The 14,600-nt window shown below is 37.3% G+C and overlaps 1 protein-coding gene across 1 annotated transcript in view; it reads right to left on the minus strand.

The window, feature by feature from the left end:
- Positions 1 to 12,294: 12,294 nt before the first annotated feature.
- The window catches only part of prkd1 (protein kinase D1), a 50,679-nt gene continuing 48,373 nt past the window's right edge, over positions 12,295 to 14,600 (minus strand). Inside the window, exons 20-21 of the mRNA XM_067614588.1 lie at positions 13,812 to 13,897; positions 12,295 to 13,179 (exon numbers count right to left, since the gene is read on the minus strand). Of these exons, the coding sequence (XP_067470689.1) occupies positions 12,949 to 13,179; positions 13,812 to 13,897 (317 nt within the window). The 3' untranslated portion in view covers positions 12,295 to 12,948. The remainder of the gene's footprint in view (positions 13,180 to 13,811; positions 13,898 to 14,600) is intronic.

The following is a 14,600-nucleotide window of genomic DNA, read 5'->3' on the forward strand; positions in this document are numbered from 1 at the left end:
GATGTTAGATGGAGACAAAGAGGATTCACTTCAGTTTTCCTGCAGCTGCTTTGATTCAACAACTCATTTACACACATGTGACAGGTTTCACTGTGTGTGTGTGTGTGTGTGTGTGTGTGTGTGTGTGTGTGTGTGTGTGTGTGTGTGTGTGTGTTACACCGGTGTGAAAACATGAAGCTCGTTTTTTTTTTCCCTGCTGCTGCACAGAAACAAACTGTCTGCTGTTTTGTATTTTACACTTTTTTGTTAAAATTCATCTCCTAGTTTCACTCGAGAATCTTCTACTTTGATTATTTGTCATTGAATGTTTCATATTTATGATTGGAAGGTGATATCGGGACGATCTCAGCCTCGCAGACACTCGTTCTACAAATGGTTTGTTTTCTTTAATCGCTCAGAGTCTCTAAAATAATTCATTTTTTTGTTTTAAACCCGCCTCTTTCTCTCTCTCTCTCCATCTCTCTGTGTTTTTTTTTTAATTGGCATATAGGGAGGCTTGTTTGTTTTTGTTGTCTGCTGTTTCTTAAATGTGTGTGTTCGTGTTCATGTGGCCCCCGGTGTCCCAACAAGCACCGCGGTAGGTGTTGGGAGGCGCTTTCGGCAGCACAAACACACACACATACAAAAAAAACCCAACAGAAAATACACCAGACAAAATAGATGACAAAGACAGAAATACACACACACACAAACACAAAGATAACACACACACGTACACACAAAAATACACAAAAACCATGGGAACACAAAAACATACACACACACACACAACTCAGAGACAAAACCTGTTAAAAAACACACACAAAACTCCCAACATCCTCATGGAAAAGCACACACACACAAGCAAAATGATACACAAAACACACACACACACACACACATATACAGAAAGAGAAACCAGTTGCCTCTCATGGGGCGCCATCTTGTGGCGCCATCTGCCACCAGAGCCAACACACACCTGCAGAAACATTATGATTTATATTTTCTTCCTCTTCTGGTAAAAATTCAGAATCTGGCGACTATTTTATTATTTGAGTGTGTCAGAAAAAGTGCAGAAATGTACAAAATATAAATAAGAATAACAGTGTGTATACTGAGGAAATGCCCTGTACTGTTTATGAATATTGGGAATTATATGAATGAAAAACAGACACACTGACTGTTTCCATTGTTAATGTTGCTATCTCTTTGTCAAAATAACACTTATCACTATATATATTTATAACCACTATATAAACATTTAATAGACTGTTTATATAATGTAGTTATGAGCATTTGTAAGCATTTCTAAGTGGTTATTAGTGTACAGAATTACTATATTGTCATTCATTATCCTCATTAACACTTATGAAGGAGTTATAGTTGTTGATTATGCTAAACAGGGAGACTTAAAGTAAAGTGCTGTCAATAAAACATTAAATATAACCAAGAATTATAATATTGTACAAATAACAATGTGGGTAGTACTGTAGAGTTATACTATAATAGACCTAGAAGTACAAGAAGTAATATTATTAGATACATATATAGATAGATAGATAAATATTTTATAAATCCAAGAGGGGACAACAGTATACACATAAGTACAAATAGAAAAAAACAACATAGCAATGTGCTAATGGACAACACAATATTATCAGTAAAGCAAAAAATAAAGATAAGCAGCAAAATAAAATAAAATAATATACAGATATAAACATGCTCAGTATTTATATAGTATAAACAGTAGCTATATTAGACAGTAGTGCAAGTTATTGGAAATACAGCAGTTTCTACTGCAGTATGTACCAAACAGATTACAATGTATAGCCTATTGCACAGTTGAATTAATAAGATAAATACAGAATTAAAAAGATAAATATGTAATTAGCAAGGTATATACAATCCTGTAAGAAGTAGAGTAAATGTTGCAGTAGTTGTGCCAGTATTGGAATACTGCAGGTCTTTATATAGTACTATATTGCTCTGGATTCATACAGTTATAGTTCATCCAAACTGCAGGAACAGTCAGTGTGAATCTGGTCTGTCAAATTCTGGATGAATTAAACAGAGCAAAGGCTGCAGGCAGGAGTAGTGCTTTGAGTAGTGCAGTTGTAGTTGTAACAGCCGTAGTAACAACAGTAGTAGTAGCAGTACAGTGCTAGAGGAAATAATCATGTAGTGGTGACAGTATTCCCTTCTAGAATAGCAGCTTCAGCAGTAGTAGTATTAATAGCCTGAATACCAGGAGTACTATGAGTTGAACTGTAAGAGCGGTAATTCTATAGAAGGCCTAGTTTTTCTGGTAGTACTGCACAGTACAGTCCTAACAGCAGTAGTAATGTCCCATTTGCACCAACAGCTACAGTGGAATTTGGCAACTCTTGGTAAAATACCAACTCATCATTAATAGTGAAGAATTAAGACATCTATTTAGATACGTAGCCAGAAGGTAAGTCCTCTTGAAATTCAACACTTGGTAATACTATCTACCTTGTGTGACAATACAATATGTAAGGTTCAATATTTATTGTTGCTGGTGGACGGTGGACACAGCAGCAGTGTGGTGTAGTGGTAAGTAGCAGGGCTGTAGTACCAACAACTGGACAAGCACTTTTGAAAAAACACATCAGGATTTGACTGTAAATTCATATTATTATTACATAAAAAACATATTCCAGGCATCACAGATGGTAACATAAATGTAGTCTATAACCCATTTTTCAGAGTGAGCAGAGGTTGCAACATCTGCATCATGCCAAACGCAAGGCCAACTTGCTGGAACTTGCTAAGTTACAACAGTCTTGCCCGCCTCCTGCAATGGTAACTTGGACTTGGACCTCGTGACTCGAGAGGACCCAGTGGTACCAGATGAGTCCTCAGAGTTTCAATCTGATACTCACCCTGAGGAACCTGTGGAATCAGCATCAAACCAGCCCTCCACCACCAAGCCCTCCAGCATTGGTTGTTGACCCTGTGGCCACTGCGTGGGCTATGAATTAATTATACAGATGCTGTGGAGGAAGAACACCCTGCTGAAGGCTCAAATTGCTAGGCAGCAGTCCAGTCCAACACTGGTCCCGTCCAGTCAGCCTGCGAGCCGTCCTAAGTACTCCTGTGCTCCAGGGGTTAGGGGTTAGGGGTTAGGGTTAGCTTAATGGGGATGTGACGTTACCCGGCCACATAGGAGAGGAAACACGTGTTTTTATGTTGGCAGGAAGCATGACATGATGGAAACAAGTAGTGGCTTATAACTAGAGTGGCAAATCCCGCTAATGGTACAAATTACAAACCAATCATCCTACATGTGATTAACATCACCACAGACATGGGCATCCCTAATCAGGCAATGTGGAAGGCTTCTGGAGTGGACCACAACAAAACATCTGACCAGACAGGAGGATATAATTCAAGCCAGACGTCCCACATCTGGTGCAGAACTTGTGCTCATTGAAATTGGTCCATTGAAAGATTCAGTGGATTTTCATGAGGGGAAGGCATTGTAAATTGCTCCAAATTTATCACGTAAAACCTTTCAGCCCGGTCATTTCGACAAGATGAAGGTAGGCCTACTGGGTCATTTATCCTGTATAGTTTAGCATAGTTTAGTAGACCATTGATAGTGCATTATAGCCGCATATGGCTGACATAAGAAATATAAATAGAAGACAGGTCTATTTTTATGCAGTTTAACAGCACCGTGCTGGGCATGTGACAGGTGTGTTTACGGTGTTTGTGTGCTCTGAGAGACATCACAACGCGGGTATTAACTCACACAGCTGACGTATTGTTAGCCTAGCACGCTAATCCAACAGTCTATCTTTAATAACAACGTGGGTGTTATTTGTTGTTAGGCCATCACTGAGTCAGGTGCTGAATGATTGAGAACAACATGCTGTCAATCAGTATGGTGGAGGGCAAGAGATTGAAAGAGCTAGTTCTGTACCTCAAGCTTAAGGACCTTATGCCATCGAGAGCTACTACTAAATGCATTGAAAACAGTTGAAGGTGAAGGAGGAGTAAAAAGTCAACCTAACCAGGGTAGACTAGCTAGTTCTGACCACCAACTGCTGGACAGCCCTCACAAGATATGTCACTACTTTTCTTAAAAATTGAACAGTTAGCTACTGGTTAATGGGTGTTGGTGTATTATATTTTACTGGGTGATCAAAACAGCGATTACACTCACCATTCTTCTTCTTCCTTGTCCTTGAAACTTGTTCTGCAATTACAAAACTGTCCCTGTATGATTTCAAACTTGACCACTGGTTAAATTGTTTGATTTTCTGCCCATTCCTATCTCCTAGAAATGACATTTATATACTAATTAATTTTCCAGAAGAATTAGATAACGTTGAGTAGCAATTGTGATGTTCAGAAGTCACAGGGAGATGGTCAGGATGGATGGTGGGTGCACTAAGTTCAGAACTTAAAACTAAAACATCACTTCCAATGCAAAAGTTAGTGAAAATCATGGTTTTGGTTAAATGTTAAATACTCTTGTCTTGCTACCATCTTTTCCTAACCTTAAACAAAACACATCCCTGAAAAATTGCAGATAAAGTTAAAGGTGTAATAAATGACACTGAGCCTCACTAGATGTCAGCAAACAACTATTTACTATGTAAAGATATAATGGAGTAATGGCGACCTGAGCAGTGAATGAAGTCACACTCCCTCTGTGTGTTGCTATCTGAGCTTCTCTGTTCTTTGTTTTGATAGCCGGTCAGGCAGCACGTGCATGTTGGTGCATGTGAGTCCCTCCCATGGATGTATGAAGAGAACTGGATACAGCGTCACTCCTATGAAAGTTGCTCAGTGGCGCATGAAGCCAAAGAAGTTTGACAACTTCTGCTTTGCTTCCGCAGCTGTGCGGCCCATAGAGCAGGCGCAGTAGTGACTTTCGCCGGCTGAGTCTTCTACTTCCGGTTTAGCCCTCCAGCTAACTTAAATAGGGATGAAACAATTCAATCATGCGGCTCTTCTAGGCTTTTGAAATGTGATCAGACCAAATGGATCAAATTCTGATAGTGAAACGAGTCATTTCGCGGGGGTTGTGACACTCAAAAAAATACATCCGCTGATTTACACACGTCTCTTTCACAATGTAAGTCTATGGGAAAAAGTCTTTTTGGGCCAGTGTGCATCACGTAACGTTGTAATTACACAGTTTTGCCACTATGTCAAATTTGCTTCAAAGCCTGGCGCTCTTCCTGTATCCAGTTCTCTTTATACATCCATGGCCTTTTCCAAGATGGCGGCCGTGTCACCAACATTCTCAAATTACAGCTAAACAGTTCACTAAAATATGTTTCTGAAGGCATTTGAGGTGAGAAATAGGCTACAAACATTGTCCATCTGTAGTGACCATGAAAATTGCCATCCAATGAGTATACTGTTGGAAAAAATACCCACTTAACAGTTTATTATTACTGTATTATCATCGACAGTTAACATGTATGTGAATGACATGATATGTAACAGAATGCCACAGAAATCATCTCCACATTGATTTTAAAATATCTTTATTTAAACATAATCAAGAAAAAAAAAAATCATTTTTAAAGTTCCTGCAGATAGCAAACACTTTGTGAGCACTTCAGGCAGGTTGTTCATAGCACAGACACCAGAGGAGTGAAGCCACATAAACAGTCAACCGTTCAGCACATGGAGACACACACTTCAACACTGGAGGCTAACAGCTCTGAGCCCCCTAGCTAAATACATTCTGAGGAAAACTTCCCGAAACTCTTCTACTCTCAGTGTGCAGATACACAGAGCTGAAATCCACTGAAAACTACTCATCTTTAATAGTTTTAAACCAGAATTCAGGGGTGTATGGGGAAACAAGGCTCGGGGTTTTGCTCAAGGACACTTAAACATCATTAAACCTGTAATTTACCCTTTTAATTATTACATATATTTTTTTGCACTTTGACTAAAGTCTCAAAGGATTGTCTGCAGTCTCCCCCCCTCAAAAATCTACTCATCTAAAAGTCTTTAAAAGTAATTAAAAGTAAAGGTTACTTTGTTGACATTAATGGTAGTAAACTTGGACCGTTTTCATGTCTGTACCGTAAATATGAAGCTACCATTAGCAGCTGGTTAGCTTAGTCCCATTAAAGGGGAGTTTTTCCCGCCGCTGTCGCCAAGTGCTGCTCATTGGGGAATGTTGGGTCTCTGTAAAATAAAGAGTGCGATCCAGCTCTCTCCTGCTCTATGTGAAAAGTGCCCTGAGATAACATCTGTTGTGATTTGGTGCTATACAAATAAAACTTAACTGAATTGAAAGAAAAGACTTGATGCAGCAGGAAACAGTCAGCCTGGTTTTCTTTAAAGATAACAAAATCTAGCTAACAACACCTCTACAGCATGCTGATAAACATTTTATATCCCATTTGTTTAATCCCTACAATCTGTTGTCATTTTACGGTGGGTTACGAGGGGGACAGGTGCGTTTCCATCCATCTGTTTATTGAAAAACCTGAAATATCGCAAACAACTGTAGGTAAAAAGCTAATGTATGTGTGGGAAATATGGTCAAAATTTTCATTACATTTGGATGGAAAACTAGCTTATTTCTTTGTGGAAAGGAGTAACTGGAGTCACGAGGTTAACATCCAACTAGTGGAGACTTCAGGATCCTCAAATCTCCAATGTTTTCAAAAACATACAGACTTGCTAGCAGTCAGTAATCTTGACAGCTAGCATGCAAGCTAGCATCTATCAAAATAGTCAACAGCCGTTGTCATCCCCAGTAAAACCAGTCTTATCTAAGCAGCCCTTCGATAATTTACTGGTGGTTCTGATGTCTTATAGTGTCTGAAATGTAGGATAACCTTTGTGCAATAACTGTAAGAGTTTAAATCTAATCTTTGTTGCTGCCAAATTGGTTTTTCTGTGGGTAAACTTATGGTTCATGTATTTATTTTATAGTTATCTTTATATAACAGCAATGCCCTTACGTAATATTAGCTCCTTACATTTACACGTCGCCACACTTAAATAAAAAATTTGACATTTATTGATGAAAATGAAAAGAGGCAGCGTAGTGTATAATAATTTATTTAGTATATTGTAAATAAACATTGCAATAAGGATAATAGGTATAACTGTTGATTATTTAATGTTAGGTAGAAGCATAATCACCTGAGCAGGTGATGTCAGCATGAACGCTATTGTCCAAATTGCAAATTTAATGTACTATGTTATTGAGAGTTTGGTCTCCCAATGTCAACTTGCCAAGTTTGAACACCCAAGGGCATGTGTTTGAATTTGGTGTGCTCTGTATAGAGAAAGTCCTCTTGTCTGTGAAAACATGAGCAGAACTGTTAGCTGATCACCTGGAATAACGTCACCTTTCCTTTTTTTTTACACACCTTCAGAAGCAGATGGTACCTGCATGGACACAATCACCCAGAGCTTTTGTACTTCCATTAATGTACAGCTTCTTTACAATAGCTAACACACACACACGCGCACGCACACACACACACACACACACACACACACACCACTGCTGGACCATTTGTACAAACAATTATAAAACAAGTATTTCAACAAATGCTTGGTAAGTCACCTCTTTACAGAGAAACATACGATACAGGTGACATTTCTGTTCCTGTTGAAGTTGAAATGTCAGTTTCAGAGAAGACAGAAGAAGCATTGATCAACAAGAGAGGCACGAAGAAGACAAGGCCATGAAGGCTTCAGAGAAACAGCCCTTATTTTTCAGATCTATGGCAGTACAATAATAATAATATAATAACCCTGATACACGCTGTTCTCTTTTTGTGTCTGTATGAGAGGAGTTCAACAGTTCAACTTTGCCTTGCTTATCGGTAAACAGACTTAGATAGCATGACGGGAGGCTTTTTCTGAATCATTCACTGAGCAGCACTTAGGGCAATAAACTATAAACTTTAAAATTAATTTGCAAAGATCACTACAGCTGTCCAAAATACGTTCTGGTGGAAAGAGACTGTAGGAGGAACGATGACATTTTAAATGCTAAACTGCCAGAGTATAATTATTTGAATCATCAAATGTTTTCGTTTTTACTGCATGAGAGCAAGAAATATGGAAATCCAGAGGAGATGTATGTGCAATTACTTCAACAAAATGAGCTTTAAGTTTAATTTTCTTATGATGTGTTCTTGTGAAAATAACAGTTGAGATCACAAAACCATAGCATGATCACAAGAAGAAAAAAAGAACCAAAGCTAATGTTTTGTTCCCTTTAGCCTTCTATATAAAAATAAAAACACATGCTTAGTGCCTGGTAAATGCAGAAAGCGATGCAGCAATATTCATCCTTAAAAACAGATTATATAGTGACTACTCGCAGGGCCTGTTAGTGAGTTACTGTTGCTGGAAAGTGAAGGGTAACGTGCTAGCTAGCTGGTAGCATACTAGTGCCTTGAAGGCTTGGCAAGCTACCTGGTTTGGTAACGTATAAAAAATCTCTTCAGTTTATTCTAGACATAAACTGCTGCCTCACATCTTTATACAAACCATGTCTCTTGATCTCTTCAACTCCTTTTTTTTGGAGGAAAAACACCTGAAATAACCCAAATACAGAAATGAAAATGTCTGGGGCTCGTGAACTACAGTGACTATATGCATAAATAAGGTCTTGCCAGACAGGAAACCTCTTGAGGTGATACAGAACATCTTTAAAATAAGTAAAAATTTAAAAATGTTATCCACCTAAAAAATAAAAATGTTTTTTTTTTTAATAGTGTCAATACCTGCCTGTGTTAAGGTGGAAGGCAGTATGAGGCTGTAAACTGAACACCAGTGAATACCTGCCTCACATTTGAAGAAGACAACACATAGTAAGACAATTGTACAGGTTTTTTTCATGAAAAGTTCCAGACAGATTTCCAAATATGACATTTGGAGACTCCGTATTATTGTAAACATGAGATCTTCCTGATACAGCAAAAACCTCAAGAAAGGAACAGAGGGCCGACTAGTAGTTGTTGGTGTTCTAGCGGAGTTAATTAAGCTAAAGAGTATAGTTATATACAATTTGATGACACGACACGGCTAATTTGATAGCTTCCTCCATTTTTGACTCCCTGGCTCTTTATTGCCTTCAAGGTCAACAATGTGACAACAGATTGAAAGTGGTAAATGGCGCAAATCTGCATCTAAAAGTTTATTACAATTGGAAGTCCACAAGAAAACTCTGTGTGGATTTATTTCACCTCTGAGAGTAAATCCACTGATTGAAATTAGAGTCCCCCATGCTGCATTGGTTGTCTTCCACTATGATACACTACACGGGATAAAAAACATGCTAACGTCACTCCCAATACAAATTGTTGTTTATTACACCCCACGCACGTACGTCATTGAGGCATTATTGGGCTGAAAATCGTGTAGTCTGAAAGTTAAACTTTGACGATGTGAGTTGCTACATTTGAAGGTAAACATGTTAAGGCCTGATCTCACAGAAATACGTGAAATGACCCCGACCTCTTAACACTGCACTAGGTGGTGGTGTCACATAATGTGTTAAAATTACATGCCGGTACCATGAACAATGACAATGAAAAGTCACTGAGGATCGTATTTTGAGGAAAATGATTGTACATGAGTCATAACCAAGAGAACAAATAGGCATAAATGTGTAATTTCAGAAAACATAGTCTGCTGCTACGCTCATGGACGCGCCATAACATCCCACTCCGAAGATGTACGTTCAGAAAAACATTTCTAAATTACTAATTTAAAATATCTTAACGAAGGAGACATATCACAGAAAAGGCAGAAATTGATGCAACTTGTGGATGTAGTGCATACAGGTTACCCTGCACTAATACTAAATGTTACTAAAATGATCAAATTATTGTACATTTGCATTATTGACCTTACATCGCACAGAGGGCAAAATAAGTGTATGCTAACTATTGTACATCTGGCAACGCTGCTCCTAACGTACATAATTTTAACACATTATGTGCCACCACCACGTAATGCAGAGTTAAGAGGTTGTGATCATTCCTGTGAGATCAGGTTGCATTTTTTAACATTTCAATTTTTTTTGTATGTTTACTAGTAAGCAAGGCAACACTAGACCAACAGAGTTTAAGTGAGGCCATGATCACTTGAGAAGCTTCTTTTCCTTTTACTGAAATTTAAAGCAAACAGCAAGTTGGAAAACTGCTTTCATCGTATCTAGCTAGCATCAGCTAACTATCAAAAAGTGTTTTATCATTATTATCATTATTTAAGAGCTCTACCTACAGTCCTTGTAGTGTTATGTAGGTAAAACTGAGAAACTTGACTCCAGGTAAAATTCCTAAAATTCTCAACATTGAAAAGTTTTTACAAGGCAGAAGTTGGAGATAAAAACAAAACCGATTCCAAAAAGCTTCCAGAGTGATCATGGCCTTGAATTTGTGTCCATTAAAAGCTAGAACAGTGTGTACATCGGTTATATGTACAGTAAATGTGCTGAAAAACTGAAAACATCGGTACATTCAGGTGAACCTGCTGCCAAACATGCTGTTTTTTTTTTTTTTGGAAAACAGGAGTTTTCCTCTTTTTTTTTTAAATTGAGTTTAGTCAATGTTTTCTCTGAAAAAAGACTTGAATGTTTAATTGCCTTCAGACTGAGTGACGGGCAGCCATTTAGTTCTTAAACCACAGTTAGCAACACACACTGAAAGCTCTGCTACTGTCCAGACAGAGCCTTGGATTTGTCAAATTAAAATCTCACAAAGATTAATAAATAAATAAATAAATAAATCATGGTGATGCAAAAACATCTGAACACTTCTGTCGGTGTTAGATAACTGTGGATACAGTGTTTGGAAAAACAGAACCAGAAAAATACTGATAAATATTTTTCTCTTGTTGTTTTTGGTTTTTTTTGTTGGCATTGATTTTTGAGCAACTGAGGATTTTCATTCCAAAATGCTACATATCCATTATACCTGAAACCAAGAGTACTCCAACTCCATATAATGAATTGTTTTAATGGCTGCAGCAGTCGGTTTATCTGTAAATAATTTCATTATTTTGGATACTTTGTTTTTGGAATGAAACCCTGACCCCTGACCTTTCACTGCTTTCCTACAATGGAAAACATCAAGAACTATATTTATATTATGAAGGTCAACTGTCAATAGTAGAGTTTTAATTTTAGTTTAATTTTTCACTTTAAATAATTATACATTACACAAAAAGAGACTTTTCTGCCAGGGCTGAGGGATGATTTTCTTTGTCATTATTTTCACTATTGATTCATGTATGTATATTTTTATTGATTAAGCACTTAAATATGTATTGTACACAGGGTGAAAACTAATAGAAAATGTAAGTAAAATGTACGGTGACTGAGAGAGCACAACCGTAGAAATGGCTCAAAATTCTACTTTACTTTACCAGCAAAGAGTCAGAAAATTATGGATCATGTCTTAAAACCCTTCCTAAATTTAGATTAATGACCTGCCTCCATGTTTCATGATATACTCATTTAATTTTGATGACAGTTGTGGCTTATTTCCGTAACTTGACCATAATCATCAGTACAACGTCTCAAATAGAAAAGTGATGATTAGGAGAGGGGCACAAACTGGGAAGTTTCATGGTTTCCAAATATAAATGAAAGATGCTTTTCAGATTTTTTTCCTGATTGTCTTTTGATAAATAACTATGGGTCAAGGTTGAAAAGTAAATTGCATTACATTCACTAGAGAAAAAATATATTATTTGTTAATTATGACTCAGCATTTCAGAATGATCTGTCTTACAATCAAAAGATCCATAACTCATAATTATAGGTCCTTGTCAAGTGATTATAAAGTAAGGATCTCTTAATTATTTGATCATGTAATTATGAGAACCTTGTTTTGTAATTATGAATTAATTATTTTACCTATTTTGTTTAACAGAGGCAATACAGACAAAACTTATGATTATGAGATATGGACCATGTATTTATTTTATTGATAAATGTATTATATTATCATTTTGACTCAGTATTTTATAATCACAAGATCCATATCGTTTTATAATGAGATCCTTGTTTTGTAAGTATTAGGTATAATTCTCATGGTAAGTTGATCTATTTGCTTGCTTATTTAAACAGTACAATACAGATACATATTGTTACCTTATTTGTAAAATCTTTGAAATTACAAAACAAGGATGCCATAATTACATGATAAAATAACTATGAGATCCTTGTGATAACTTAACAGAGATAAAATGATTATTAACATCTTTACCTCATGATTATGAAACAAGAGTCTCATAATCAAGAGATAAAATAATTATGAGATCTAACAAAACAAGACAAGTATCTCATAATTACAGAAAGATACAAATAATAATAATAATAATAAATTACGAGATATTTACCTTGTGATTATGAAACAAGGCTATTATAATCTAAAAATAATAACGAAATTCTTCTGTTGTAATTCCGAAACAGGGCTCTCATAAACAATAGAGAATAATTGTAAAATATTTATCTTATAATTATGAAACAAGGATCTTGTAATCACTAGGTGAAATAATTACGAGATTTAACCTTGTAATACAAAAAAAATTACAGCATCTTTACCTTAAAATTACGAAACAAGGATCTTGAATATGAGATAAGGGTCTTGTGGGACATCTAGCTGAAGTTACATCGCAGAGATATTTTATTATAATTACAAAATCATAAAGTCATAATTATGAGATAACATCTCTAATTTAATTGCAATGCACTTCCGTAGAAAAGAAGCAGGTCTACAGCGTAAGTTTGGTTTGAATTTTTGGTTTAATGGACTGTGAAGGAAATTTTAATTATCTGCTATCTGTTATATTTTAATGTTATTCTGTTTGTTTTTTGTAAAAAATTTGTAACTGATCTTAAAATATCTCATTTCTAATTTTGTGCTTTTGTGCTGTTACAGTCGCTATTTCTTCGTGTCCGGGCAAAACTTTTCACGTGAACCCCCCACACCCTCAAAGTTCGCTGACCCTCTCGCTGAGGGTCTCCAGCTCCTCCTCCTGCTCACGGTAACGCTCCATCCCCTGTCCGCCGTCGCTGCAGGGACCGTTGCCAAGGTAGGTGGGGTAGTCGAGGCCACTGAGCTGGGCGTGGTGATGCCAGCGCAGGTCGTCGCTCTCGTGGGTGATGTAGCGCTCGTTCATCCGGCACTCCAGGTTCCGCAGGTCCAGCCACATTTGGTAGTCCTGGTGTACGAAACAAACACACCCTCAAACAAGAACAACAAATCAAAAAATATAGGTGGTAATATAGCAGCAGAAAAACCAGGAGTCAGGAATGAACCAGGTCAGGAATGAACTTTCACACTCAAGAAACACCAGTATGCTGTTCATTTAGTCTAAAATTGAATAAATTCAAAAGTATTTCATTGTGTGAATACTTTTGTCAGCCACCGTCACATGGAAAGCAAGCAAACTCTTATTGTTTACTCTTAAATCTAGTGTTAAATCTCATCTTTCTCATGTAAAGATTGTATTAATTAGATTTTATGTTGCTCTTTACTCCAGAACACATGCTTCAGTTTGGTATTCATTGTTAAATTTAGTCTTCTGTTAAGTCTATTATTTATCTTTAAGTCATCTTCCTTGTAGGATTTTATCTCTTCTTTCATCTAGTATTTACACTAGTATCTAGTTGTTAATCTTAGTTTAGTTTCTTCCACTTTCTCATCAGTCTTTGGTGTCCAGGTGAGTCTGCTGGTTGAAGGCAGGAATCATGTAAACATGATTTGCTGGATTTGAAATTCTTTGTCACGTGAATATTAATCTCAGCTGTTTAAACAAACATTATATTTTAAGTGGTCTTAATAATGTCTTACCTGTAACCAAGGGTGACTGAGGGTTTTGTCAACACTGTATCTCTTCCTCATCTTAACTTGCAGTAGGTTGTTAATCAGGTCAATGGCTGCAGGGAAGGAAAGAATGAACAAATAAAAACACAAAGCAAGAAGTTTAAGAGGAAGAATTGATGAACGAGAAAATTTTGAGGGTAGGAAGAGATGGAGGGATGAAGGAGAGGAGCAGGGGGCGGAGGATGTGGGGTCGAGGCCCCCCCCTGTGGTGAGGGGCCGGTCGGGGCTAATGAGCAAAGCTAACATGATGTTAACATTTCTTCAGGGGTCAGCGGCCTGAACAGCTCTGGGGCCCTGAGGCCCCTGTAGTCTATAGGAGACTCACTTGGCATTATGCACGTGAATGGACCAACACATGAATAGACCCCCCTAACCACCACCGCTGCTACCTCACCCCCAAATCTGTCTGTCCAACTCTTTCCCAGAACCGCATTGCTTCTTGAGTCCCTCCCTTGCTTCTCTGCGACAGCAGTTCATTCCTCTTTGTCACATGACCCATGTTTAATCTGTGGGGCCGAAATGATGGCGATGTCAGTCTGTCCAACACTTCAGCTCACAGCAAGATATCTGAATCTCCCGGACAGACTGGTGTTGAAGGTTTTCCCATGATAATAAATTAATTACTTCTCTGAAATTGATCACACTTTTCTAGGGAAAACTCTAACTTGTCATCTTGCATGAAGATTAATTTGAAACACAGAAGACTTTATTTTACCCAGTCTGTAATTTCTAATATATTTCTTCCAAGTTTCCTTT

The sequence above is a fragment of the Thunnus thynnus genome, chromosome 16, assembly GCF_963924715.1.
Source record: "Thunnus thynnus chromosome 16, fThuThy2.1, whole genome shotgun sequence".
In the NCBI taxonomy this organism is placed as follows: domain Eukaryota; kingdom Metazoa; phylum Chordata; class Actinopteri; order Scombriformes; family Scombridae; genus Thunnus; species Thunnus thynnus.